Genomic DNA, 27386 nt, shown 5'->3' with positions numbered 1-27386 from the left:
TGGGGGTGGGGCTAATCCAGGGGGTGGGGCTAAATGGGGAGGGGTGGGGCTAATCCAGGGGGTGGGGCTGATCGGGGGCAGGACCGACCTGGCAGATGCCTGTGGGGAGGGGGCCCAGGGGACCCAGGCATCCGGGCCCAGCGTTGCCCCCTCCCCGTGCCCCCTCCCTGTGCCCCTTCCCCGTGCCCCCTCCCCGTGCATCCCCCTGGCCCCGTGCCCCCTCCCCGTGCCCCCTCCCTGTGCCCCCTCCCCGTGCATCCCCCTGGCCCCGTGCCCCCTCCCCGTGCCCCCTCCCTGTGCCCCCTCCCCGTGCATCCCCCTGGCCCCGTGCCCCCTCCCTGTGCCCCCTCCCCGTGCATCCCCCTGGCCCCGTGCCCCCTCCCCGTGCCCCCTCCCTGTGCCCCCTCCCCGTGCATCCCCCTGGCCCCGTGCCCCCTCCCCGTGCCCCCTCCATGTGCCCCCTCCCCGTGCATCCCCCTGGCCCCGTGCCCCCTCCCCGTGCGCTGCCCCGGGAGGCTCCCGGCGCGGGGGGGGGGGCCGCGGGGGCGAAGCGGTCGCTGCTCGGGGGGGTCTGGTGGCCGGCGGGGGCGGGGCCGGGAGGAGGGGGGCGGGGCCGGTTCCTGGCGGGGGCGGGGCCGAGCAGGAGGCGGGCCGAGGGGCGGGGCCGGTGGGCGGGGCGGCGCCGCGGGCGGGTCTGGGGGCGGGGCCGGTACCTGGCGGTACCGGGCGGGCGGGGCGCGGCCGGACAGAGCGGGGCCGGCGCGGAGGCAGCGGAGCCGGGGCCGGGGCCGGGCCAGGCCGGGCTGCAGCCGACGCCGCAGCCCATGGGCGCCCCCGGCGCGGCCGCCCTGCTGCTGCTGGGCGGCCTGCTCTGCGGTAAGGACCCCCGGGACCCCCGAAGCCCCCCCGGGACCACTCCGGCACCCTCCGGAGGCCCCGGACCCCCCCCGAAACCCGCCCCGGGGCCCCTCCACCCCCCGGGACCCCTCTGTCACCCCCGGAGGCCCCCAGACCCCCCCCGGGACCCCCCGGGACCCCTCCGGCACCCCCCGGAGCTCTCCGCACCCTCTCGGGACCTCCGGCCCCCCCCCCGGGCCCCCCCCGGGCCCCCCGGCCCTCCGGGGTGCCGCGACACAGGGATCCCGCTGGGCCCCCGCGCCCGGGACCCCCGAGACCCCTGGTGCCCCCGGCCGGGGGGTGTCCGGCGCCGGCCCGGCCCCCCCGCTCCCCTCCCAAGATGGCCGAGGCCGCGCCGGGACCTGTTTTGTTGGCGCGGCGCCCGGGCGGGGAGGGCAGGGCGGCCGCGGGGGCCGGGATCGGGATCGGGATCCGGGATCGGGACCGGGACCGGGACCCACCCCCCCCCCCCGGGATCCGGACCGGGACCCGGACCGGGGCCCTCCCCCGGGACACCGGGACCCCCCCGACACCGGGACCCCCCAGGGCCAGGGCACCGGGACCCGGGATCCCCTGGGATCGGGCACCGGGACCCCCCCGACTCCAGGGCCCCCCGGTCCTTCCCTCGGTCCCCTCCGCCTCCGGGGCGCCCAGCCGAGCCCCCGGGACTGCGGGGCTCCCCGGTGCCGCGCGGCGGGGGCACACGCGTGTGCCAGGCGTGTGTGCGTGCACTGCTCCCCATGCGTGGCACACGCGTGCGCGTGGCTCCCCCGTGCGTGACACCCCCATGTGCGGCACACATGCGTGACACCCCCAGGCACGCACACCCCCGTGCACGGCACACGCGCGTGCACGGCCCCCCGGTGCGTGGCACCGCCGCGTGAGGCTCCCGCCAGCCCCCGCACCGGCCCCGGCGGCTCCTTTTGTTCTGTGGCCGCAGCGGCGCCGGCGTCCGGCGCGTTTCCGGCAGCGCCAGCAGCCCTGACCCCCGCACGGCCGTTGCACGGGCACCGCACGGGCACCGCACGGGCACCGCACGGCCATTGCACGGCCATTGCACGGGCACCGCACGGCTCGCACGGTCAGGGCGTTGCCGCCCGCTGTCTCGCACGGCTGCCCCCGCTCGTCCCCGTCCCCAGCGTCCCGGGGCAGCCTGGATGCCTGGCCCCCCTGGCTGGCGTCCACGGGCCTGGCCAAGCACCGCAGCCCCCCCGGGCACCGTGGGGGGGCCCAGGCGTCCGAGCCCCCCCGCCGCCCGTCATTCCCGCCGCGCGCTAGGGCTGACGGGCGGCCACCGCGCTGCCGGCGCCGTCGCTTCCCATTAGCGCCGGGGCCCTGCGCAGTGCGGGGGGGTTCTGCCACCGCCGGCGCATCTGACCGTCCGTGCGCGCGTCCGTGCGGCCCGGGCAAGCGCCAGCATTGCCGCCAGTGCCAGGGCAGATCCACGGCCGGGCAGAGCCAGGGGGGCTGCAACGCGGCAGCAGCGGCCGCCCGTCTCGGACGCCTGGTCCCCGGAGCCCCTGGTCTTGGGGTCTCCCGGCCGCCTGGGTCCCCGGAGCCCCTGGTCTTGGGGTCTCCCGGCTGCCCGGGTCCCCGGAGTCTCTGGTCTTGGGGTCTCCAGCCGCCCGGGTCCCCAGAGCCCCTGGTGGTTGGGTCTCCTGGCCGCCCGGGTCCCCGGAGTCCCTGGTCTTGGGGTCTCCAGCCGCCTGGGTCCCCGGAGTCCCTGGTCTTGGGGTCTCCGGCCGCCCGGGTCCCCGGAGTCCCTGGTCTTGGGGTCTCCGGCCACCTGGGTCCCTGGAGTCCCTGGTCTTGGGGTCTCCGGCCGCCTGGGTCCCTGGAGCCCCTGGTCTTGGGGTCCCGGGGTCTCCGGCCGCCTGGGTCCCTGGAGCCCCTGGTCTTGGGGTCCCAGGGTCTCCCGGCCACCTGGGTCCCCGGAGCCCCTGGTCTTGGGGTCCCGGGGCACCCGGCTGGCGTCCCGGCTGACGGCGCGGGGGGCCTCGTCCCACAGGGGCCGGCGGCCAGCGGGTGCAGGTGCAGGAGGAGGTGGTGGCGCTGGCGGGCGAGGACGCGGTGCTGCCCTGCGTGCTGGGCGCCGCCGGCCCCGACCTCAAGGTGAGCCAGGTGACGTGGGTGCGGGCCGGCCGCGGCGGGCGGCAGAACGTGGCGGTGCTGCACCCGCGCCTGGCGCCCAGCTTCCCCGGCGCCGGTGCCGGCGGGCGCCTGCGCTTCCAGGGCCGCTCGCTGCAGGACGCCACGCTGCTGCTGGGGCCGCTGCGCCTCGACGACCAGGGCGTCTACACCTGCGAGTTCGCCACCTACCCCGACGGCAACCAGGGCGCCAGCACCCGCCTGCTGGTGCTGGGTGAGCCCCGGGCCCCTCCGCGGCGGGGGCGGGGCGGGGCCGGGCGCCTGGGCCCCTCTACGCGGGGGTTGGGGGGTGACCCCGGGCGCCTGGGCCCCTCTCCTGCCGGGGGGTGGTGCGGCGGGGGCAGGGATGAACCCGGACGCCTGGGCCCCTCTCCTGCCGGGGGGTGGTGCGGCGGGGGCAGGGATGAACCCGGACGCCTGGGCCCCTCTCCTGCCGGGGGGTGGTGCGGCGGGGGCAGGGATGAGCCCGGGCGCCTGGGCCCCTCTCCTGCCGGGGGGTGGTGCGGCGGGGACGTTGAGCCCGGACGCCTGGGCCCCGCTGAGGCAGCCCTCCGGCGTTTCCAGCCAAGCCCGAGAACCGTGCGGAGCGGCGGGAGGTGGCTGCCGGCAGCGTCCCCACGCCAGTGGCCACCTGCACGGCGGCCGGCGGCCACCCGGCCGCCAACATCTCCTGGGAGTCGCCGGTGCCGGGGACCGCGGAGGCCTCGGCCGAGGCGGCCGCCGACGGCGCCGTCACTGTCACCAGCCGCTTCAGCATCGTCCCCACCCGGGCGGCCGACGGGCAGCGCCTGGCCTGCGTCGTCAGCCACCCCAGCCTGCCGCAGCCCGAGAGCCTCCCCGTCACCCTCTCCGTGCTCTGTGAGCGCCCGGACGCCGGGGCCGCCCGCGTTGGGGGGGTGCGGGGGGGAGCTGGCGGGGCCTGGACGCCGGGGCCTTCCCTGACCCCCGTGTGGGCCGTGGGGCTGTGGTACCTGGCGGGGGGCCCGGACGCCTGGGCCCACCGGGGGGTGACGCTCTTCCTGGCCCCGCAGACCCCCCCGTGGCCTCCATCAGCGGCTACGACCACAACTGGTACCTGCAGCGGCGCGAAGCGGCACTGCACTGCGACGCCGTGGGCAACCCTGCGCCCACCACCTTTGCCTGGAGCACGTGAGTGTCACCCGGCCCGGACGCCTGGGCCCCGCCACGCCGGAATGGCGCCTGACTGGTTCCCAGCAGGGCCAGACTGGTTTTGCTGCCCCGGCCAGTCCCACCCCATGCTGCGGGAGCCCCGGGCACAAGCACGTGCGCGAGCGCGTGCAACACGGGGCCCCTCTTTCCCCCACCCCCTGCGCGAGCGCGTGCAACACCGAGCCCTGGGGAGACGGGCTCCCTCCCTCGCCCGTGCAGCCCCGCAGAGCCCCGGGGAGGGGGGGGCGGTCCCGGGGGGACGGCGGGGACGTCTGGGCCCGCTGACAGCCGCCGCCAGGTCGTCGGGGCTGCTGCCGCCCTCGGCGGAGGCGCGGGGCAGCCGGCTGCTGGTGCACACGGTGGATCTGCTGGCCAACACCACCTTCATCTGCCGCGCGTCCAACGCCCTGGGCAGCGCCGCCGCCCGGCAGCCCGTCCTGGTTCTGGGTGAGTGCCAGGGGCGCGCGGAGGCGGGGGGCGCGGAGGCACGTGGGGTCCAGCGCGCGCGGAGCGGGGAGGCGCGGGGGGCGCCCGGCCGGGACCCGTCGTGCCTGGGGGGCCGCGGCCCGTAGTGGCGGGGCCGGAGCCGGGGCGCGGGGGGGCCGGGGCCGGAGTCAGCGTCCGCGTGCGGGGCCGTGCGCAGCGCTCGGGGGCCCCTTGTGCATGGGGGAGCCGTGCATGGTGCCGGAGGGGCCGGACCCGTCGTGCCGGGGGGCCGCCGCGTGCAAGGTGGGGAGCCGCAGTGCGCAAGGGGCGGCCCTGTTGCGCAAGGGAGGCAGCTGTAGTGCATGAGTTGGGCCGTGTTGCACGAGGGCGGACAGCTGTGTTGCACGAGGGCGGACAGCTGTGTTGCACGAGGAGACAGCTGTGTTGCACGAGGGCAGTCGGCGTTGCACGAGGAGACAGCTGTGTTGCACGAGGGCGGTCGGCGTTGCACGAGGGCGGCCGTGTCGCACGGGGGTGGCCGTGTCGCACGAGGGGTCCATGGGGCTGAGCGAGTCCCCTCGGCCCCGCAGAGCGCCCAGCGCGCCAGGGCGGCTCCGGGGGAGCGGCGGGGCCGGCGGCCGGGGGGGCGGCGGGGGCAGCCGTGGCCCTGGCCCTGCTGGCGGCTGCCGTCGTCGTGCTGCTCCGGCGCCGCCGCCGACTCCCCGGCGCCAGCAGCCCCCCACAGCAGCAGGAGGAGGAGGAGGAGGAGAAGGAGGAGGAGGAGGAAGAGCGGCCGGGCGAGGGTGGGCCGATGCTGCGGCTGGGCCCCCGTGGGGACCCCGGCAGCGACGGGGACAACATGGAGTCGCAGCACGACGGCTCCTTCATCTCCCGCACCGCCGTCTACGTCTGAGCCCCTGCCGGCACGGGGACGCGGCCGCAGCACGCCTGGGACACGGCCCGGTGTGGGGACACAGCTGCGACACGGCGCGGGGACACAGCGTGGGGACACGCCTGGGACACGGCCCGGTGTGGGGACACGGCGCAGGGCCCCGTGCAAAGAGCCGGGCACGCGGTGTCCTCCAGGGACGTCGGCCACGGAGCTGGCGCCGCGGTACAGCGCAGGGACCCCGTGCAACGACTCAGGGACGCAGCGGGGACACGGGGACGTCGGCGCTGCCGCGCGGCACGGGGACCCCGTGCAACGACTTGGGGACCCGGCAGGGACGCAGGGTCCCCGGGGATGTCGGCACCGGAGCCGGCGCCTTGGCCCGTCGCGCTCCGGGTTCCCTGTGTCCTGTGGGGCCCTGTGGGGCGTTGGCCCCACGCTGTACCTGGGGGGTGGGAGGTTATTTCCGTGCTGGGTCGGTTGCTGCTGCCACTGGGCGCCGAATAAAGCGATTCCCCCCCCGCTCCGGGCTCTGCCCCGTCTGGGGGGCCGGGGCCGCCCGCGCCGTGGGGCTGGGGGCTGGTGGGCAGTGCCGGGGGGGAGGTGGCCCCAGGATGCCGTGCAACAGCACGTGGTTGTGTGACACGTGGGGTTGTGCGATGCACGGAGCTGTGTGATGGCACGTGTGTGTGACGTGTGGGATCGTGCAACGGCGCGAGGTCGTGTAAGAGCATGTGGTCGCGCGACGCGTGGGGTCATGCAGTGCACGGGGGCCGTGCGGTGGTGCGCGGCTGTGTAACGGCGCGCAGTCACATGATGCATGGGGCCGTGCGACGGTGCGGGGTGGTGCAGTGCGCGGGGCCGTGCGACGGTGCGGGACGGTGCGGTGGCACAGGGTGATGCAGTGCACGGGGCCGTGCGACGCACGGGCGGTGGCTCGCACGCGTCCCAGGCGCCGGACTCTGCTCCCGCCGCGGCCGATTATGCCGGTCACGGACCGCCACGGTTTTGGCCTCTGAGTCAGTGACGGGGGTTCCCTGCGGCCCGGATGCCTGGGCCCGCTCCCTGGGCACGAGGGTGACTCAGGGCTTCTTTGGAATCAGCCCAGCCCTGCTGCCCCGTGGGCCCAGGCGTCCGAGCAGCCCCCCTGACCCCACCCGGGACTGGAGCGGCTCCCGGTGCCGTGGGTCCCGGTGCCAGGGGTCCGGGTGCTGTGGGATCCGATGGCGCTGTGGGTCCTGGCGCTGTGGGTCCTGGCACTGTGGATGCCAGCGGTGCCGTGGGTCCGGGCACTGTGGATGCCAGGGGCGCTGTGGGTCCAGGTGGCGCCGTGGGTGCCGGTGCCGTGGGGCGGCAGTGCACCGTGGGGAGGCAGCGCCCGGGGTCTCACGGCCCGTCCCCCCCAGCGCAGCCCCGGACGGACGGGGCCGGTGCCACCGGCGGCATCATCGGCGGCATCGTCGCCGGCATCGTGGCCACGGCCGTGGTGGCCACCGGCGTCGTGATCTGCCGCCAGCAGCGCAAGAACCGCACGGCCCGCGGCGACGACAGGTGAGCGCGGGGACGGGATGGGGAGGGGGACAGGGATGGGGATGGGGAGGGGACGGGGCAGGGATGGGGGCAGGGATGGGGACAGGGATGGGGATGGAGAGGGGACGGGGCAGGGATGGGGATGGGGAGGGGACGGGGCAGGGATGGCGACAAGATGGGGACAGGGATGGGGATGGGGAGGGGATGGGACGAGGACTGGGACGAGGGAACCAGAGTGGGGACAGGGCGATGCGGATGGGGGGGACTGGGCCAGGCTGGGGGTAAATGGGGGGTCGAGGATGGGGCCAGGGGGAGGGACATGGTGGGGAGCCCCGGGGAGGCAGACGTGGGGGTCTGTGGGGTCAGGGGGGATGTGGAGGACTGTGGGGCTGGGGGGGAGGCAGGGGTCTGTGGGGGGGATGCGGGGGGCAGCCCCGGGTGGGGGGGACATGGGAGGCAGCCCCGGGACCCCGACGTGACCCCCATCTCCCCCCAGCCTTGACGAGCCCCCCCCGTACAAACCGCCCCCCCCCCACGAGAAGCTGCAGGAGCCGCCGTGGGTAAGTGCTGGGCGTCCAGGATGCTGGGGCCCCCCCCAGGCACTGGGGCCCCCCCGCCCCACCCCACCCCACCCCACCCCACCCCATCCCTCCCCCCTCCCCTGCAGGCCCCCGAGCGCCAGCTCCTGCCACTGCAGCCGCTCGGCCCAGAGCCACCGGACGAGGCCGGAGGGACCCTGGCGTCTGGGCAGGCGCTGCCGCGGTACCACGAGCTGCCCACGGCCGAGGAGCCGGACGGGGACGGGGACGAGGACAGGGACGAGGACAAGGACAGGGACGGGGACGGCAGCTACATGGAGCAGCTGAACCCGCTATATGAGGAGCTGGGCAGCGATGGGGACGCAGCCGCCCCGGCCCAGGGCTTCGTCATGTCACCCGCAGTCTATGTCTGAGCCACCCCGAATCCGTGGGGCTGGGGAACGGCCCCGAATCCGTGGGGCTGGGGAGCTGCCTGGCCCCGAACCTTGAACCCGTGGGGCTGGGGAACGGCCCCCAATCCGTGGGGCTGGGGAGCTGCCTGGCCCCGAACCTTGAACCCGTGGGGCTGGGGAACGGCCCCCAATCCGTGGGGCTGGGGAGCTGCCTGGCCCCGAACCTTGAACCCGTGGGGCTGGGGAACGGCCCCCAATCCGTGGGGCTGGGGAGCTGCCCAGCAGGGGTCCAGGCCCTGCGGCCCCCACGGCCGGTTGCGGCCCCCACGGCAGGTTCGGGCCCCACGGCTAGTTGTGGCCCCACGGCCGGTGGTGACTCTGGCACGCTGGACCCCGCCAGCGCTGTGGGGCCGGGTCGGAGTTTGGGATCCGGCCATGGGGTTGGGACAGGGGAGGGCTTGAGCCAGGTTTGGGGTTGGACTTTGGGTTGGGGGCCAGGTTTGAGGGGTTGGGGCTGGGTTTGGGGCTGGGTTTGAGCTCAGATTTGGGGGGGCTTGGGCTCAGGTTTGGGCTCAGGCTTGGGGCTCTCGCGGTTCCTCCCAATAAAGTTCTTGACGGCGCTGCCGCGTCTGGGATGTCAGCGTGAGGTGCCTCCCTCGTCAGCCGGGGACCCTGTGGGGCCCTATAGGCGCTATGTGCGTTTTGGGGGGGGGGGGGGGGGGGGCTGTGGCGTGGGAACGGGGCTCTCTTGTGCTGCTATATGAGGCCTTATGGGGCCCCCCTATAGTGTGTGGGGGGGGTCACAAGTGTCCCCTATAGGGCTGTATAGGGTCACAGGGGCTCCATAAGGCCATGGGGGATTCCCTGTACAATCCATAGGGGTGCGTGTGTGTTTGGGGGGGTCCCTATACACCACCCATAGGGCTGAGTGTGATGCCTTGTTGACACCCCATAGGGCCGGGGGAGGGCCCTATAGACACACTATAGGGCCAAGTATCCCTATAGACACCCTATAGGGCTGGGGGGGTGTCTCCTATAGACACCCTATAGGGTCAGGGTCCCCTATAGATCCCCCCATAGAGCCAAGGGGAGCCCCTACAGACGCCCTATAGGGTCGGGGGTCCCTATAGACGCCCCATAGAGCCGGGGCGGGCCGTTGCCATGGAGAGATGCGCCCGCTGGGGGCGGAGCCTGCTCCCCCGCCGCCCCAATATGGCGGCGCCCGGGGCGGCCACTCTGGCCCCGGCGCCCTTGCCGTCTCTATGGCCGCGCGGCGCGCGCCGGCGCCCTGACCTTGCGCGCCTCGCAACCGAACCTGCTGCGGGCGCCGGCCCCGCTCCGCCCCCGGCGTCCCTGGCCAATGGGAGCAGGGCTGGCGCGCTAGGGGGCGGGGCGCTGTCAAAGAGTAGCCAGTAGCAACGCGGAGCCAGGGACAGGGCGGAGTCTGGCCAATGAAACTCTCAATAAGGGGGTGGGGTTCGTGGTGACGACAGCCAATAGGGGCCCGGCAGCGGCCGGAAGGGGCGGGCCCGGAGGGTGCTGCGGCACGGGCGGGAGTGCGCCCCGCGGAAGTGGGCGGTGCTCGGCGCGGCAGCCGCCAATAGCGGCGCGCGGCGGGCCGAACGGGGGCGGGGCGGGCGCCGCGCCGTCCAATAGGCCCGCGGGGGGCGGGCCCGAGGCAGCAGGCGGGTTCGGGTGTGCCCCGGCTCCTGGCGCTGCCGCCGCCGCCGCGTGAGTGCGGCGTGGGGGGGGGGGGGAACGACATGTCGCGACAGGCGGGGGGAGGGAGGGGGGAGCAGAGCTGGGGGGCGGCGGGAGCGGGGCCCGGGGCAGTTATGCGGCGGGAGCGGGGCCTGGGGGGCAGTTGTGGGGCGGGAGCGGGGCCTGAGGCAGTTATGAGGAGGCAGCGGGGCCCGGGGAGCAGTTATGGGGCGGGAGCAGGGCTGGGGGCCCTTATGGGGGGCAGGAGCGGGGCCCGGGGCAGTTATGGGGGGCGGGAAAGGGGCCTGGGGGCCATTATGGGGTGGGCAGGAGCGGGGCCCGGGGCAGTTATGGGGGGCGGGAAAGGGGCCTGGGGGCAGCTCTGGAGGGCAGGAGCGGGGCCCGGGGGCAGTTAGGGGGTGGGAGAGGGGCTCTAGGGTAGTTATGGGAGGCAGCTATGGGTCAGGGTCAGTAACGGGCAGCTGTGCGGCCCGGGGCAGTTATCGGGGACAGCTATGGGGCAGGGGCAGTTCTGGAGGCAGTTGCAGGAGACGCCGCATCGCTGCCCCACAGCCGCCGCTCCACAGCCGCCATGGGGAACGCGCTGGCCGCCAGCTCCCCGCCGCCCCCCGGCCCCGGGCTGCTGCCAGCACCCCCGGGGCTGCCGCTGCCCCCCGGCAGCACCCCGCTGCGCCCCCCGGCCCTGCCCCCCGGCACCCCCGCCGCATCCCCCGGCGCCGCTGCCGAGCCGCTGCCCAACCCCGGCACCTTCGAGGAGTGCCACCGCCGCTGCAAAGGTGGGGACACGGGGGGGACACGGCAGGTTGGGGGGGACAGCGGTGCCCCACGGCACTGCCCCACAGCGCTGCCTAACCTGGCGCCTTTGAGGAGTGCCACCGCCACTGCAAAGGGGGGTCACGGCGGGGGGGACATGGGGGGACACTGGTGCCCCACGACGCCCCACAGGCCTGTGCTGTGCCCCACAGCCCTATTCTGCATCCCATGGGCCCCATGGTCTTGCTCTGTGCCCCACGGCCCCGCTGTGTGCCCCACAGCCCTGCCCTGCGCCCCGCGGCCCCATGCTGCACCCGCTCTGTGCCCCACGGCCCCACACTACACCCCTCAGCCCTGCCCTGCGCACCATGGCCCCATGCTGCACCCACTCTGTGCCCCACGGCCCCACGCTACGCCCCACAGCCCTGCCCTGCGCCCCATGGCCCCATGCTGCACCCACTCTGTGCCCCACGGCCCCACGCTACGCCCCACAGCGCCCCACAGTGCCCCATGGTCCCCCTGCCTTGTTGTGCATCCCACCACGCCGTGAGGCTTGCTGTGGGGCTCGCCATGGGGCTGACACCGCGCTGCCCGCAGAGCTGTTCCCGGTGCAGATGGAGGGGGTGAAGCTGACGGTCAACAAGGGGCTCAGCAATCACTTCCAGGTGGGGACGCGGCGTGTGGGGATGGGGGGATGTGGCACCGTGGCAACAGGGACGGGGGACACATCCCCTCCTCGTTGCCCATCCCTGTGGCGTTGGGGACCGGGGGGACGTGGCACCATGGCATGGGGGGGATGGGGGACACATCCCCTCCTCGTTGCCCGTCCCCGTGGCGTTGGGGACCGGGGGGACGTGGCACCATGGCATGGGGGGGGATGGGGGACACGTCCCCTCCTCGCTGCCCGTGCCGCTGCCCTCCCCAGGTGAACCACACCGTGGCACTCAGCACCGTCGGCGACTCCAACTACCACTTCGGGGCCACCTACGTAGGCACCAAGCAGCTCAGCCCCACGGAGGTGAGTGTGGGGTGGCCCGGGGGGGCACCGCTCCTCCTCCCCACGTCCCCCTGTCCCCACATCCTCTGTTTGCGCATCCCCATTCCCTCATGTCCCTGTATCCTCGTGTCCTCATATTCCTGTGTCCCTTTGTTCCTGTGTCCCTGCATCCCCATATCCCCCCCTCCCCGTGTCCCTCTGTCCCTGTGTCCACTGTCCCCTCATCCCTGCATCCCCACATTCCCCCATATCCCCCACATGCCCCCCATCCCCGTGTCCCTCCGTCCTCGTGTCCCCATGCTCCCATGTCCTCGGGTCCCTCTGTACTCATGTCCTTGTGTCTCCGTGCCCCATGTCCCCCCCCCATCCCCACATCCTTGTGTCTCCCTGTCCCCCATCCCTCTGTCCTCCTGTCCCCGTGTTCCCCCTGCCCCCACATCCCCACATCCTTGTGTCCCCTGCATCCCCCCTCCAGGCCTTCCCGGTGCTGGTCGGCGACATGGACAACAGCGGTAGCCTCAACGCCCAGGTCATCCACCAGCTCACAGCGCGCCTCCGCTCCAAGGTGGCCTTCCAGGTGGGTCTGCGCGCGCCGGGGGGGGCCTGGTGCCAGGGCGGCCCCCCCGCCCACCCGTCCCCTCCGTGTCCCCGCAGACGCAGCAGGCCAAGTTCGTGAACTGGCAGGTGGACGGCGAGTACCGGGGCGCCGACTTCACGGCCGCCGTGACGCTGGGCAACCCTGACGTGCTGGTGGGCTCCGGTGAGACCCTGCCCGGCCCCGGGGCGCCGCCGTGGCCCCGCGCGCCCCTCACGTCCCCTCGCGTCCCCTCTCGCAGGCATCCTGGTGGCCCACTACCTGCAGAGCGTCACGCCAGCCCTGGCACTGGGCGGCGAGCTGGTCTACCACCGCCGGCCAGGGGAGGAGGGCACCGTCGTCTCCTTGGCCGGGAAATACACAGGTACCGGGGACACGGGGGCGTGGATGGGGACACAGAGGGGGACAGGGGGCCCAGCTGTGACGCTCAGCTCTGCCACTGCCCCACAGCGCCCAACTGGATCGGGACCCTGACGGTGGGGCAGGCGGGAGCCCACGCCACCTACTACCACAAGGCCAACGAGCAGGTAGGGCCGGCGCGGGGCTGGCGCGAGGGGTCGGGGGCCGGGGCTTGTCCTCGGGGCGTCCCGCCGGAGTGCCGCCTCCCACCGCCCCCTCCCGCAGCTCCAGGTGGGCGTCGAGTTCGAGGCCAGCACCCGCATGCAGGACACCAGCGTCTCCTTCGGCTACCAGCTTGACCTGCCCAAGGCCAACCTGCTCTTCAGAGGTGGGCACCGGCCCCGCGGTGGCCCCAGTGTCCCCTGCAACATCCCCACGGTGTCCCCGACATCCCCACGGCACCCCCATGGTGTCCTCTGCAGCATCCCCCGTGATGTCCCCCACGACGTCCCTACAGCATCCCCTGCGGCGTCCTCCACGGCCTCCCCTGTGCCGTCCCTGACCGTCCCCCGCAACATCCCCACCACGTCCCCATGGCGTCCCCAACCTCCCCACCACGTCCCCCACGACGTCCCTACAGCATCCCCTGCGGCGTCCTCCATGGCCTCCCCTGTGGCGTCCCTGGTGGCCCCATGGCGTCGCTGATGTCCCCCACAACATCCCCACGGTGTCCTCGACATCTCCGCAATGTCCCCCATGACGTCCCCCAGTGTCCCCCACAGCGTCCCCATGGTGTGTCCCTGACATCCTCCATGGCATCCCCCATGGTGTCCCTGATGACATTCTCACAGCGTCCCCCACGACGTCCCCCCCAGTGTCCCTGATGTCCCCCGCGGTGGCGTTCCCGACGTCCCCGCTCTGCCCCACAGGCTCGGTGGACAGTAACTGGGTCGTGGGCGCCGTGCTGGAGAAGAAGCTGCTGCCGCTGCCACTGACGCTGGCCATGGGCGCCTTCCTCAACCACCGCAAGAACAAGTTCCAATGCGGCTTCGGCCTCACCATCGGCTAGAGCTGCTTCCTCTTCCGCCGCCTCCTCCTCCTCCTGCTGCTGCTGCTGCTGCTCCCCGGCCCGGCCTCGGCGTGAGACCCAGCTCCTCCTGCCCAGCCCCACAGGGCGGCTTGGGGGTCAGAGCCCCGGGGGGCACCCGGCACTGCCCCGGGGGCCGTGGGCGTGCGTGGCCTCGCGCGCGGGGCGGGATGCGCTGCCGGAGGGGGCCGGACCCCCGCTCCCGCCCCGGCTCCCGGGACCCAGAGCCGCCCCGCGGGGGGGGCGGCCGGAAGCCCCGCGCTGTCCCCCTCGCCGCTCTCCGCCGAATAAACAGCCGGCAGCGGGCCCACGCCTGGTCCTTCCCCGCGCGTCCAGCCATCTGTCCGTCCGGCCCCCTCATCTCCCCCGCGTGCGGCAGCGGGGCCAGTCTCGACCGCGCGCCCGGGCCGGGCTGCCCAGAGGTGACCCCGCCGCGCTGCCGCCCCATGCCTGTGGGGCTGGGAATCACCGCTGGCAGGGAAAGGGGAAGTGCCGGGGCTGCGGGGAGCCCGGCCCGGGGCTGCTGGAGCCTCCGACGCCGGCCTGCCCAGCGATGCTGGGGCCCCCAACGCCAGCCTGCCCAGTGGCCCTGGGCCCCAACTCTGACCCACTGAGGAGGCCAGGGCCCCCAGCACCAATGCAACCTGCCTGGGGACGCCGGGGCCCTGAGCCGGCCTGGCTCCTGCCCCCAGGCCCAGCCGTGGCAGAACAAAGCGGCGCCGCCGCGGTGCCCCAGCCGGTGCGGCCGGTGCGGCCGGTGCGGCTGGTCGGGGCCTTCGGCACCGCCGCCGGCCCCGCAGCCCAAACAGGGTCAGGTGCCCCCAAAGCAGGGTCCCACGGCCTCAAAACAGCCCCAAAAGGGCCTCATGTACCCCAAACCGGCCTCACGCGCCCCAGAACCGGCACTGCGGCCCCGAGCTGGCTCACGCAGCCCAGAAGCGGCACCGCGGCCCTGAACCAGCGCCATGGCCGAGTCCCTGGTCCCCAGCCCGGCTGGGACGGGTTTCTCCTGGTGGTGGCCCTGGGGATGGGGATGAGTTTGGGGACACGGGGCTGGTGACAGTCCCAGTCCCAGCTCCAGGGGGGCACTGGGAATGGGGACAAGTTTAGAAACATGGATGAATTTGGGGACACGGAGCCGGCAGTGGTGGAGCCCTGATGGGGATGAGTCTGGGCACGCAGGCGAGTCTGGGGGCATGGATGAGTTTGGGGGACACAGGGCTGGTGGTGGCAGAGCTGGAATGGGGATGAGTTTGGGGACACGGGGCTGGCGGAGGTGGGACAGGGATGAGTTTGGGGACACGGGGCAGGCGGCAACCTCGGCTCCAGGCAGGCGTTGGGACCCTGGGTGCCTGCGGCATCCCCGTCCCCGCGGCACAGGCATGGACGAGGGCATGGCAGGACGTGGTGCGACACAGACGCGGCCAGGACTGACGTCCCCGCAGCCGCCTGGACTTTCCCCCCGCCGCCAACCCGGTCCCCGGGAGCGGGGCCAAGTCCGCGGGGCCGCGCCGCGCTGGCACCGCCGGGGACGAGGACGAGGACGGGGCTGCGCCGGGGATGGGGACAGCAGCCGGGGGGGGGGGGGGGACGCGGTGCCCTGGGTGGGGGGAGGGAGCGCAGGGGATTTTTGCGCCGTTGGGGGGTTTTGCGGGCGCGGGGATGCGGGTGCCATGTGCCGTGTCCCGTGTCCCGGCATGACGGCGCGCCGCAGCCGCCGGGGCGGGGGGGACCTTTGCCCCAGCCCAGCCCCGGCCCCGGGGTATTTACGGCCCCGCGCAGAGCCGCCACCGCCAAACATCCCCGACCGTCCCCGAGCGACACCGTCCCTGTCCCCGACCGTCCCCGACGCCGACGCCATCCCAACGCCCTGCAGGTGCCGGGATGGGGCAGCTTTGGGGACAGAAGGGGCAGTTTTGGGGCCGGGCAGATGGGGGACAGGGGCAGTTTTGGGGACAGAAGGAGCAGTTTGGGGGCAGTTTGGGGGCCAAGTAGACTGGGGATGGGGCAGTTTGGGGTGGTTTTGAGACTGGGCAGATGAGGGATGGGGCAGGGTTGGGATGCCGGGGGGGGGTACTGGGGGGGGGCAGGTGCTGTCACCCCGTTTCACCCTTTTTCACTCCAGGTGAAGGCACCGCCATGAAGCTCTGGGTTGCGCTGCTGGGAGCTGCCCTGCTTGCGGGTGAGCGCCAAACCCTGTGCAAACCCCCCCCCCCGGGGTAAATCCCCGTGCAAATACCCCCCCCACTGGAAAATCCCCGTGCAAACACACCCCTGGGGCAAATCCCTGTGCAAACACCCCCCCCTCCCCAAAAATCCCTGTGCAAATACCCACGCCCGGGGCAAATCTCCATGCAAACACCCCTCCCGGGGCAAATCCCCATGCAGCCCCCCCCCCGAGGCATATCTCTGTGCACCCCCACACACACTTGGGGCAAGTCCTCCTGCCAACCCCCCCCCGCCAAGCAAATACCCCCCCCCGTGTGAATCCCTGTGCATGGGGGTGGGGTGCGGGTGGCCAGGACCCACGGGTGCACAAGGGGCCGAGACCCACGCGGCTGGGCCGCCGCAGGCTGCAGGGCTGAGCAGGGCCCCGAGGAGCCGCGGGCCGGGTGGGAAGCGGCCGTCGACAGCTTCTGGGAGTACGTGGCCCAGCTGGGGCAGGCGGTGGAGAACGGCACCGCACGCGTGAAGAGCTCCGAGATCGGCCGCCAGCTCGAGTGAGTGCGGGGCGCTGGCGCTGCGCAGGGCATGGGGCTGCGTTGCTCCCGGGGCGGGGGGGGGGGGGGTGAGGGCTGCATTGCACCCCAGGGCGGGTGCAGGGGCTGCATTGCACCAAAGGGGCGGGGGGGACGTGGGGGCTGCATTGCACCCAAGAGGGGACGTGGGGGGGGGGGTTAGACACAGACTGCATTGCACCCCAGGGCAGGCGCAGGGGCTGCATTGCACCCCGGGGGGGGGGGGGGGATGTGGGGGTTGCATTGCACCAAAGGGGGGGGGGGAGTGGAGGCTGCGTTGCACCCACGGGGGTGCTCCGCAGCCCTGGCGGTAGCATGCATCCCCGCCCCGCAGCGGCCTCATCGCAGAGACCATGGAGGAGCTGGAGGCGCAGGTGGCAGAGCTGCAGGCCAAGCTGGGCCCCAGCGGCGAGGCGGGCGCGGGGCTGCGTCGCGACGTGGAGGAGCTGGGCGGGCGGCTGCGGGCCGAGCTGGTGGAGGCACGGGGCCGGGCAGCGCAGTACGGGGCCGAGGCGCGGGCCGTGCTGCAGCAGGGCGCCGAGGACCTGCGGAGCCGCCTGGCCGCCTACGCCCGCAAGCTGCGCAAGCGCCTGGCCAAGGACGCCGAGGAGCTGCGGAGCCGCCTGGCCGCCGCGGCCGGCGAGGTGCGGGCCCGGGCGGCGGCGCTGCACGAGGGGCTGCCGGTGCTGCGGGCGCCGCCGCGGCTGGCGGCGCTGGGACAGGCGCTGGGCGAGCAGGGCCGCCGGGTGCAGCGGGGGCTGCGGGAGGCGGTGCAGGAGCTGTGGGCCTCGGTGGACGGCGTCCTGCAGGGGCTCCTGGGCTGGCTGACGATGCTGCTGCCCAGCTCCCCAGCACTGCGCGACGCCCCCAAGCCTTGAGCCGTGCCCCACACGGGGCATGAGCTGCAAACCCCCCCCCCCCAATAAACCGCTTTGGGCATCGCTGGCACGTGCCTGTCTGCTGCATGGGTTCAGTTATGCCGGCGCTGCCGGGTGCCCGGCCAGCGGGGTTTGGGGGCACTGCGGCTGGCTGCAGAGTTGGGTTGGGGGGGGGCACAGTGTGTGCAGCACCACCGGGTGCAAGCCACGATGCTGCAACAGGCTGCAAAGCTCAGCACTGCAGTGGGCTGCAACGCTCCATGCATGAGGCATCTGCACTGCAGCCAGCTGCAAAGCTCAGCGCTGTGACAGGCTGCAAAATGGGGTACTGCAGCTTGTGCCCCACCGCCAGGTGCGATCCATGCAGAGCCCAGCACCATGGCCGGCTGCGAGCTCAGCACCACGACGGGACGCAAAGCTCAGCAGCTCACACACCATAGCCAGCTGCAGAGCTCAGCACCGTGACGGGATGCAAAGCCTGGGGCTGTGTCCCCGTGCCGCATCCCTGTGCGCCTGTGTCCCGTCCAGGGACAGGGCCCGCAGCGGGCCTCCTCGGGCTGGCGGGGAGCGGTGGCAGCAGAATCCACTGCAGCCCAGCGGCTCCAGGCCTTGCTGGCACTTGCTGCAGGGGTCCCGGCTGCGTGGTGCGCTCAGGCCGTGGTGGGGGGGAAGCGGGGGGAAGCGGGGGGGGGGGGGGTCGCGGGGTCACTCCCGGGCGCCCCAGGCCCAGCTGGGCCCCGGCGGCGAAGGGTTACTGCCGGGCACCCGGCCCCGCCCATTCGGCCCCGCCCCCGCCCCGCCCAACGGGCGCGGCCCCGCCCACCAGCGAGCGGCACCCCGGGAGCCCCCGCCCCGCCCCCCGGCCCCGCCCCCTCAGCGCGAGGTTACTCCCGGGCGCCCCCGGCCTGGCCCCGCCCCCTCGGTCCAGCCCCGCCCCCCGTCGCGGTCACTCGCGGTCGCGGCGGCCCCTCCGCCCCCCCCCCGCAGCCGCAGCTGAGGCCGGAGCCCCCCCGCGAGGGGGGGGGCCAGGGCGGGGGAGTCCGGGGGGGGCGGGCGGGGGCGGCCGTTTATACCCGCGCGGCCGCGGGCGGCTCCAGCAGCCCGTGGTGGAGCGTGAGGCTGGTAGGGGCGGGGGGGTCCCCTGGGCTGGGGGGTGTTTGCTCCGAGGGGTCCCTGTGCCGGGGGGGGGCCCTATGGCGTGGGGGAGGGGATGTTCTTGCACCAAGGAGGAGTCCCTGCCCCGGTGGGGGGGGGGGCCATGCGGGGGGGGGTCCTTTCACCGGGAGGTTTCCCATGCTGGGGGGGGGGGGTCCTTGCACCGGGGGGTCCCCATGCTGGGGGGGGGGGGTCCCTGCAGTGCGGGGGTCCCCGTGGCGAGGGGGGCCCCTGTGCCGTGGGGGTCCCATGCTGCCCCGCAGGGCCGGGGGCCGGGTGAGTGCGGCGGCTCCTCACAGCCGCCGTCCCGCGGCCCCGCAAGCAGCGCCCGTCGGGGCGGGGCGGCCCCCGGTGGCCCTGGCGACGCCGGTCGTGCTGGCGGGTGGGGGCTGCGGGGGGGTCTGGAGCCATCGGCGGGGGCCGGGCGGGGCCGGGCGCACCGGGGGCGGGTGGAGGCGGGGGGCTGCCCGCCCCCGCGGCGCGGAGGAGGCGGTGGCGCCGGGGCTGCTGCAGCGGCCGGAGGGGCTCCAGGGCCGGGCGCAGGCCCGAGCCGAGCGCCTGGAGCGGCGCCCCGGAGCCGCCCTCGCCGGGCTGCGCGGCAGCGAGCTGGGCACCGAGGCTGGGTGAGGCGCTGGCACCGCCGGCACGGGGCTCGTGGCGAGCGGCTGCTGTGGGATGGGTAAATGCAGGTGGCCACGATGGGGCAGGTTAATGGCGGCAGCTGCAGTGGGGAAGGTTGATGCAGGTGGCTGCAATGAGGCGGCTGCAATAGGGTAATTGCTGTGGGGCAGTTGGCAACAGGTGGCTGCAATGGTGCAGGTTAATGCAGATGGCTGCAGTAGGCAGCCGCTGTGGGGCGGTTGCTGCGGGGTGGTTTGCAACAGGCGGCTGCCGTGGGGCAGGCTGCAGTGGGGCAGCTGCAGTGGGGCGATGCGGTAGTGCATTGGTCGGCCTATCCCCAGGGGCCGTGGCTGGGCGTGTGTGGGAGTGCTGGCACTGGCACCGTGGGTCGCAGCCACCCCCTTCCCCCTCCCCGTTGTCCCCAGGAGCTGGCTGATGGAGCACATGGAGATGCTGAAGCAGAAGTTCCGCGGTGCCGAGACGTTCCCCAAGGAGCCGGTGACCCGAGCGGGCGGGACGCCCTGCTGCTTTGCTCCCTGTCGCCCGCAGCCACGGCACCTGCGCTGCCTCCCCGCTGCAGCCCAGCTCTGTCGCTGCCCCCCCTCCCCGGTGCAGTATCCCCCAGTGACTGTGTGGGGTTTGGCACCTGTAGCCGTCCGGACCCCTCGGAGTGCGTGTGAGAGCATGCCGGCGTGCGTGTGTTGTGGGTGTGCAAGCACACACCTGTGTGTGCCTGTGAGCGTGCAGGCCTCCACGTGTGGGGCCATGTGAGGGTGTGCACGTGAGTGTGCAGGCGTGCGTGAGTGCACAGGAGCGTGCAGGAGTGCACACGTATGTGCATGGGTTTGCAGATGAACTGCAGATGTGCATGTGCAAGTGAGCCTGCAGGCACGCACATACGTGTGCATGCATGTGAGTGCATGTGCACGAGCATGCTGGCATCCGCGCGTGGCTGCGCACGTGAGCACACGGGTGTCCATGTGGCTGCACCCGTGAGCGTGCAGGCCTCCACGTGAGCGTGCAGGCCCGTGCTTGCCTGGGAGCGTGTTGACACCCCTGGCAATGTGGTGGTGGCCGATTCCTGCTCGCAAACATTGCGACAGCTGCGGCCCCGCACCCGGCCCGGGGGCAAACAGACCTTTGGCTCCAGCGCTGTGGGGAGAGAGGCAGCGCTGGGGGGGGGACAGCGTCCACCTGGATCAGGGTGGCGGGGGACCCCTGCTCCCCCTGGGGGCCCCAGACATGCACCATGTGCTCATGGGTGTGTGCGCTTGTGCAGGGGGCCGTGTGGGCAGGTGCTTTTGGGTGCCTGTGCACCGGGGCCATGTGAATGGGTGCTTGCAGAGTTGCAGCAAGCGTGCGCCGGGCGCGCCTTGCAAGCAGGGTTGGTCAGGCTGTGTGCACGCGCATGGATGTGCAGGTGTGTGCGTGCATACGCGTGTGCAGCTGCCCCTTGGCCGCGCACCCGGGCTCCACTCGGCTCCTGGGGCTGCAGCGTCCCGCTGCCTCAGTCCGGCTGCCGGGGTTCAGGTGCTGGGTGTAGGCGCTGCGTTAGGGTACCACGTCTGGGTGACGGGGCTGGGTGATGTGTCTGTGTGCCGTCCCCGTGTGCCCCCGGGGGCGGGAGCTGCGGCGCCGAGGGCGCTCGGTGCGGTCAGGGCGGTCAGGGCCGCGGCAGCTCGGCTCTGTTTGCCTGGACTTCGCCCGGGTGCGGGGGCCACGCAGCCGCGCCGCCCCAGGATCCGGCCCCATAAAGCGGCAGTCCAGCCGGGCGCGAGGGAGCCGCCGGCACCAGTGTGAGTCTGGGGATGGGGACAGGGGATGGGATGGGGATGGGGACAGCTGGGCAGCCAGGTCCCCACTCTGCTCCTGCCGTGGCAGGTTCTCTGCGTCCCAGCTGTGAGCGGAGCCGAGCGGAGCGGCGCCGGGCCCAGCCGTCCCGCAGAAGCATGGCCAGGGCGGGTGCCTGGGCGATGGCGGCAGCGCTGCTGCTGCTGCTGCTCTGTGCAGGTGAGTGGTGCCGTCCGGCCCCGCTGCGCTCCGGCCCTGCGGCACCAGCCAGCCCCGCAGCGTTCCCCGGGCATCCAGGGAACGTGGAGCTGCCTTCCCACACGTGCCTGCGGGCTTTGCCCATGCCTGTGTGTGTGTGCGTGTAAGCGTGCAGGTGCATGTGCATATACCTGTGCATGTGCATATAGATGCATGCGTAGTGCTCGTGCATATGCACGCAGGCATATGGGCATGTGTGTGCGCACGCTCACGTGCCCGCTCAGGCAGCCTCTCTGTTGGCAGAGGCCGCCAGCCACCGCCTGCGGAAGCGCGACACCTCGGACGCGTCCCAGCCGCAGACCAAGCCCATGAGCTACGTGGGGAAGGCCAGCTCCATCGCCCAGGAGTGGCTGGAGAAGATCAGCGTCCCCGCCGTGCGGGAGAAAATCAGGTGAGGGGGCAGCGGGGGGCTCGGGGCCGGGGCGGCCGTGGGCCCCGGGCTGTGCCAGCGCTGCAGGGTCACCTTGCTGCCTCCTACAGCAAGAGCTCGGATGTGGTGGTGACCTACATGGGGATCTTCGCGGACCAGCTCTACCACTGGTGGTGCGGGGAGCAGTGAGCGTCCAGCACCCTGTCCCCAATAAATCCAAGGTGCTGCCGCAGCCGCTGCTTGTGCCGCTCCCTGCGCCCCACGGTGCCCGTGCCCCGGCTCTGCCGCCGCCGTCAGGCTCTGGCTGGGAAACCTGCTCAGCTCTGGAGGTGGGAGCAGGTGGTGCCCAGGTCTGCCCCGGTGCAGCGTGTGCGTGTCCACCTGTGTGCACCGTGCGGGGTGCGTGTCCATCCGTCTCTGCCCTGCGCACCGTGCAGCATGTGCACGTCTGTCTGCGTCCACCCCTGTGCAGCGTGTGCATGTCCACCCGTGTGCCTACGTGCACCGTGTGGCACGTGCGTGTGCTCCCACGTGCACGGCGCGGTGTGTGCGTGTCTGTGCCTGCCTGCGGCGTGTGCGCGTCCCCCGCACGGGGGGCTCCCGGGCCGTGTGCTGCGTGCAGTGGACGCCCATGTTATTTTTGCTGCAGCGGCCCCAGGATGTTGCAGGGTTATTTTAGTCCTCGTCCCCGTGCTTCGTTTTCTTTTTTGTTTCTTTTGCAAACCACCGCTCTGCTGGTCCGGGCCCGGGGGGAGCCGCGGCAGCGCCGTGTCCGGGCGGGCGGGGAGGAAGGGAAAGGCCGGGGGCGCTGGAGAGTGGAGAGAGCCGGTGGAGCGGGGCCCCCCGGTGCCTTTATTGGAGGGGAAACGGGGCCCCGGGGCTTCTCCGGGGGGGGCGGGGGGCGATGGGGTGCGGCGAGGCCGGGTCGGTCCCCGGGGAGGGGGGCGGTGGGTGCGGTGCGTCCCGGCCTGGTGCAGCCCCTCGGCGCGGCGCGGCTCGGCTCGGCTCCAGTGCAGCCCCGCGCCGCCGCCGCCCTAGAGCCCGGTGTAGGTGGCCTCGGTGCTGTCGGAGCCGCCGCCGCCGCCGCCCCCTGCGCCGCCGCGGCGCCGCGCGCACCCCGAGCCCGCGCCCGCGGCGGCCCCGGCCCCGGCGGCGGCGCCGCGCAGCATCTCGCGCAGGCGGCGGCGGAAGCGCACCCCGACGAAGCCGTAGAGCAGCGGGTTGAGGCAGCAGTGGAAGTAGCCCAGCGCCGTGGCCGCCGCCGTGGCCGCCGCCAGCCGCTCCTCGGCGGCGCAGTCGCGCGGCAGCAGCCCCGCGTCGCGCAGCGCCGCCGCCAGCAGCGCCCCGTGCAGCGGCGCCCAGCACAGCGCGAAGGCGCCCAGCACGCAGCCCACCAGCCGCGCCGCCCGCAGCCGCCGCGGCCCGCCGCGCGCCCGCAGCAGCGCCCGCGCCACGCCGCCGTAGCCCGCCAGCAGCGCGGCCAGCGGCGCCGCGAAGCCCAGCGCCAGCTGCGCCGCCGCCAGCGGCGCCCGCCAGCGCCGCCCGCGCGCGCACAGCACCGCGCCGGCCCGCGCGTCGCCGCGCGCCTCCAGCGCCAGCGCCTCGGGCGCCGCCAGCGCCAGCCCCGCGGCCCAGGCGGCGGCGCAGGCGGCGGCGACGCGGCGGCGGCGGCGGCGGGGGCCGCTGCCCGCGGCGGCGGCGGCGCGGGCCAGCGCGCGGCGGCGCTCGGCGGCGATGCCGGCCAGAAGGAAGAGCCCCGCGTAGAAGTTGAGCCGCAGCAGCGGCCCGAGCAGGCGGCAGGCGGCGGCGCCGAAGACCCAGCCGCGGGCCGCCTGCACGGCCCAGAAGGGCAGCGTCAGCACCAGCAGCCCGTCGGCCGCCGCCAGGTTGAGGGCGAAGAGGTCGGTGGCCGAGAGGCGGCGGCGCGCCCGCAGCAGCACGGCCAGCACCGCGCCGTTGCCCGCCAGCCCCAGCACGAAGGCGACGCCGTAGAGCGCCGGCAGCAGCTGCCGCTCCAGCGCCCGCGCCGCCCCGGGCGTGCACGGCGCCGCGGCGCAGCACGGCTCCGAGCCGTTGTAGTCGCCGCCGTAGCCGTAGCCCGAGCCGTTCTCCAGCAGCGGCGACAGCTCCGGCAGCTCCAGCACCACGTGGCTCGGCAGCTCCTGCGGGGCGGGGGCGTCTCCACCGGCCCCCCCCGCGGCGGGCCCCTGCCTTCTGCCCGCGCCGGGCCCCTGGGCGGGACCCGATCCGCTGCCGCCCCCGACGGGGCGCTGGGCGCGACCCCGAGGTGCCCCCCCGGACTCACCGGGCGGGACCCCCCCCCCAGGTAAGGTGCTGGGTGCAAGTGCGGTCCCTCGCCCGGACCCCCCCCCCTTCGGCAGGACCCTGGTTCCTACCCCGCAACCCCCCCCGGCGGGACCCCCCCCCCCCCCAGGTAAGGTGCTGGGTGCAAGTGCGGTCCCTTCCCCGGCAGGACCCCCTCCCGGTGGGACCCTGGTTCCTCCCCGGAACCTCCCCCGGCAGGACACCCCCCCCCAGGTAAGGTGCTGGGTGCAAGTGCGGTCCCTCGCCCGGACCCCCCCCCTTCGGCAGGACCCTAGTTCCTACCCCGGAACCCCCCCCCCCAGGTAAGGTGCTGGGTGCAAGTGCGGTCCCTACCCCGGAACCCCCCCCCCCCCCCCGGCAGGACCCTGGTTCCTCCCCTGGACCCCCCCGGCAGGACCCCCCCCCCCCCGGGTAAGGTGCTGGGTGCAAGTGCGGTCCCTCCCCCGGACCCCCCCCCCCCTCGGCAGGACCCTGGTTCCTTCCCTGGACCCCCCCGGCGGGACCCCCCTCCAGGTAAGGTGCTGGGTGCAAGTGCGGTCCCTCGCCCGGACCCCCCCCCCTTCGGCAGGACCCTGGTTCCTACCCCGCAACCCCCCCCGGCGGGACCCCCCCCCCCAGGTAAGGTGCTGGGTGCAAGTGCGGTCCCTCGCCCGGACCCCCCCCCTTCGGCAGGACCCTAGTTCCTACCCCGGAACCCCCCCCCCCCCAGGTAAGGTGCTGGGTGCAAGTGCGGTCCCTACCCCGGAACCCCCCCCCCCCGGCAGGACCCTGGTTCCTCCCCTGGACCCCCCCGGCAGGACCCCCCCCCCCCAGGTAAGGTGCTGGGTGCAAGTGCGGTCCCTCCCCCGGACCCCCCCCCCCTCGGCAGGACCCTGGTTCCTTCCCTGGACCCCCCCGGCGGGACCCCCCTCCAGGTAAGGTGCTGGGTGCAAGTGCAGTCCCTTCCCCGGCAGGACCCCCTCCCGGTGGGACCCTGGTTCCTCCCCGGAACCTCCCCCGGCGGGACCCCCCCCCCCCAGTTAAGATGCTGGGTGCAAGTGCGGTCCCTACCCCGGAACCCCCGCCCCCGGCAGGACCCTGGTTCCTCCCCTGGACCCCCCCGGCAGGACCCCCCCCCCAGGTAAGGTGCTGGGTGCAAGTGTGGTCCCTCCCCTGGACCCCCCCCCAGCGGGACCCTGGTTACTCCCCTGGACCCCCCCGGCGGGACCCCCCCCCAGGTAAGGTGCTGGGTGCAAGTGTGGTCCCTCGCCTGGACCCGCCCCCCTCGGCGGGACCCTGGTTCCTCCCCTGGACCCCCCCGGCGGGACCCCCCCCCCCCCAGTTAAGATGCTGGGTGCAAGTGTGGTCCCTCCCCCAGCAGGACCCCCTCCTGGCGGGACCCTGGTTCCTACCTGGGAACCCCCCTGGCAGGACACCCCCCCCCGGTAGGGCGCTGGGTGCAACTCCAAGGTGTCCCCCCCGCCCCCCCCAGCAGGACCTGGTCCCTGCCAGGCCCCCCCCCCCGGCGGGACACCCCCCCACGTAAGGCTTTGGTCGTGACCCCCAGGTGAGAGCCCCCCCCCCGCCCCGTGAAAGCCCTTTCCTGATCCCCTCCCTGCTGAGACCCCTCGGAGTGACCCCTGCGTGTCTCACTGCAGGTGTCCCCCCCCCCCCGCTGTGAGACCCCACCCCAGTGTGACCCCCCCCCAGCATCCCTTTCCCTGGCTCCCACTTGCTGGGGGGTTCCTGGGGCTGAGTCACGGGGTGCAGGGTGAGCGGAGCCTCCCCGGGGCGGGCTGGCAGGGACCCTCTCCGGGGACGCTCACCTCCAGGTTGAAGCCTCCCGGAGCCATGGTGCGGAGCTCAGTGCCGGGTGGCCGTGGCGAGGCTCCGGCACGGGGGCAGCACTGGGCGACTCCGTCACCGGTGCAGCTCCGGGCGGCTGCGACGGGGCTCCGGTGCAGGTGCAGCTCCGGGCGGCTGCGGCGAGGCTCCGGTGCGGGTGCAGCTCCACGTGGCTGTGGCGAGGCTCCGGCACGGGTGCAGCTCCGGGTGGCTGCGGCAGGGCTCCGGTGTGAGCGCAGCTCTTGGTGGCAACAAGGCTCCGGCACGGCCGCAGCGCGGGTGCAGCTCCGGCACGGTGCAGCACGGGGCGGCCGCAGCGCGGGTGCAGCTCCGGCACAGGTGCAGCACGGGGCGGCCGCAGCGCGGGTGCAGCTCCGGCACGGTGCAGCACGGGGCGGCCGCAGCGCGGGTGCCGCTCCGGCACGGTGCAGCACGGGGCGGCGGCGGCGAGGCTCTGGTGCAGGTGCAGCGCCGTGCTCAGGTCTCTGTGGTTTCGGTGGCGTGGAGGGGAAGCGGGGGGGCCCCGCCAGTCGGGGCTGCAGCAGACCCGTTCCCGTCTCCTCCCCGGCACCTGGGGGGCCGGGCCAGGTTTGGGGAACCGAGCGCTGCCGCGCGATGACGGCAAGCAGTGAAACTCGGGCAGAGGAGAAGTGAAATGCCATCCCGGCGAGTGCCGGTTCCTGGCCCTGCTGGCGCGAGGCTCTGTTTGAGTCAGGGCTGGCCCCGGGTTTCTCCCACCCGAGCTCCATGGAGCCGAGAGGGTCCTGTGCTGGCACAGCTGGGACGCCGCAGGGGTGGGAGTGACCCGCCGCAGGATGCTGCCAGCGCTTGCCGCCGGCTTGGCCAGCGGCTTTCCCGGCCCCAGGAGGTAAATGCACGGGAGACGAGGACATGGGAGACGAGGATGTAGGAGATGAGACTGTGGGCGATGAGGTCACAGGTGATGAAAACTCAGGTGATGAGGGGGGAGATGAGATTGTGGGAGACGAGGACATGGGCGATGAGGACGTGGGTGAGGATGCAGGCCGTGAGGACATAGGCGATAACGTGGGTGATGACATGGGAGATGATGCGGATGACGACGCGGGTGATGAGGACACGGGCGATGGTGATGACGTGGACAGTGAGGACACGGGTGATGGTGATGAGGATGCGGGTGTTGGTGAGGACATGGGCAGTGAGGATGCAGGAGATGGTGAGGATGCAGGTGATGGTGACGAGGAGGCGGGAGACGACCCAGCTAGACAAGGAGGTGGGAGACAAGCATGTGGGAGACGAGGGTGCAGGTGATGGGGACACTGGCGGCAGGCACCGTGGGAGCAGGAGTGGACAGAGCGGGACAGCCGCAGTGCTCTTGGGCGCAGGGGGGACAGTGCTGTGTCCCTGCCGGGCGCTGGGATGTCCCGTGGGGACGGGGCCGCTGCGGCAGCGTGGACGCCGCTCAGGCACAGCGGTGCTCAAAAGGGGGTTCCTTTTTCTTTTTCTTTTTTCTTTTTCTTCTTCTGCCATTTCCCGGAGCTGGGGCTGCGGGTGGTGCTGGGGGCGGGTGTGAGTTTCGGGTTGACAGGGGCTGCCGCGCCACGCCGCGCCTCCCCGCACCGTGCGGCTTCCAGGAATCCTGCGCGCGCCTGATCAAAGGGGAGATTTATTTTTACTTCCCTGCCGGCGCGGCAGGTTATCGGCCCATCTCAGTGCTGGGCTCGCTCTTGCTCTCGGTGGCCGCCCGGCAGGAAAGGTGCCGAGGGCGGCACCGGGCCCCATTTTCACACCTTTTGTGCCGACGCAGCGGCAGAGCGGCGCTTTTCCTCCCTGCGGTCTGTGCACAGCAAGCGCGCAGGGGCCAGGTGCCAGCGGGACGGGGCTGGGAGGGGGATGGGGCCGGGGGGGGACAGCATGGACGGGATGGGACGGATGGGGATGGGACATACGGGAGGGGACAGAT

General features: G+C 73.7%; 4 protein-coding genes across 7 annotated transcripts; 3 read left to right on the top strand and 1 right to left on the bottom strand.

Annotated features, from left to right (window-relative positions):
* Window positions 1–708: 708 nt before the first annotated feature.
* NECTIN2 (nectin cell adhesion molecule 2) lies at window positions 709–8626 on the top strand. 3 transcript variants are annotated; one of them, XM_064503519.1, is made up of 9 exons: window positions 709–876; window positions 2906–3009; window positions 3145–3259; window positions 3610–3903; window positions 4077–4194; window positions 4514–4662; window positions 6937–7081; window positions 7557–7620; window positions 7728–8626. In XM_064503519.1, the coding sequence occupies exons 1-9, from the start codon at window positions 825–827 to the stop codon at window positions 8010–8012; spliced, it is 1326 nt and encodes a 441-aa protein (XP_064359589.1). In that variant the 5' UTR covers window positions 709–824; the 3' UTR covers window positions 8013–8626. The 3 variants fall into 3 exon arrangements, with proteins under 3 accessions (XP_064359589.1, XP_064359588.1, XP_064359590.1); XM_064503518.1 differs by having other exon boundaries at window positions 2906–3259; XM_064503520.1 differs by lacking the exons at window positions 6937–7081; window positions 7557–7620; window positions 7728–8626 and adding an exon at window positions 5232–5689 and having other exon boundaries at window positions 2906–3259.
* A 1015-nt stretch (window positions 8627–9641) lies between these two features.
* On the top strand, window positions 9642–13790 carry TOMM40 (translocase of outer mitochondrial membrane 40). 2 transcript variants are annotated; one of them, XM_064503531.1, is made up of 10 exons: window positions 9642–9722; window positions 10266–10489; window positions 11064–11131; window positions 11392–11484; window positions 11939–12040; window positions 12118–12223; window positions 12300–12422; window positions 12509–12585; window positions 12683–12785; window positions 13327–13790. In XM_064503531.1, the coding sequence occupies exons 2-10, from the start codon at window positions 10285–10287 to the stop codon at window positions 13464–13466; spliced, it is 1017 nt and encodes a 338-aa protein (XP_064359601.1). In that variant the 5' UTR covers window positions 9642–9722; window positions 10266–10284; the 3' UTR covers window positions 13467–13790. The 2 variants fall into 2 exon arrangements, with proteins under 2 accessions (XP_064359601.1, XP_064359600.1); XM_064503530.1 differs by having other exon boundaries at window positions 10971–11131.
* Window positions 13791–15218: 1428 nt separating this feature from the next.
* On the top strand, window positions 15219–17164 carry APOE (apolipoprotein E). The gene is made up of 4 exons (XM_064503517.1): window positions 15219–15360; window positions 15610–15666; window positions 16057–16204; window positions 16557–17164. Exons 2-4 carry the CDS (start codon window positions 15624–15626, stop codon window positions 17098–17100), a joined length of 735 nt encoding a protein of 244 aa, XP_064359587.1. The 5' UTR covers window positions 15219–15360; window positions 15610–15623; the 3' UTR covers window positions 17101–17164.
* Window positions 17165–22329: 5165 nt separating this feature from the next.
* On the bottom strand, window positions 22330–25452 carry CXCR3 (C-X-C motif chemokine receptor 3). The gene is made up of 2 exons (XM_064503532.1): window positions 25426–25452; window positions 22330–23457 (listed from the first exon to the last, which is right to left on the bottom strand). Exons 1-2 carry the CDS (start codon window positions 25450–25452, stop codon window positions 22330–22332), a joined length of 1155 nt encoding a protein of 384 aa, XP_064359602.1.
* Window positions 25453–27386: the final 1934 nt, after the last annotated feature.

Source organism: Dromaius novaehollandiae, chromosome 38, assembly GCF_036370855.1.
Source record: "Dromaius novaehollandiae isolate bDroNov1 chromosome 38, bDroNov1.hap1, whole genome shotgun sequence".
Lineage (NCBI taxonomy): Eukaryota > Metazoa > Chordata > Aves > Casuariiformes > Dromaiidae > Dromaius > Dromaius novaehollandiae.
Note: the sequence above shows the minus strand (reverse complement) of the source record. Positions and strands in the feature narration are given on the sequence as shown.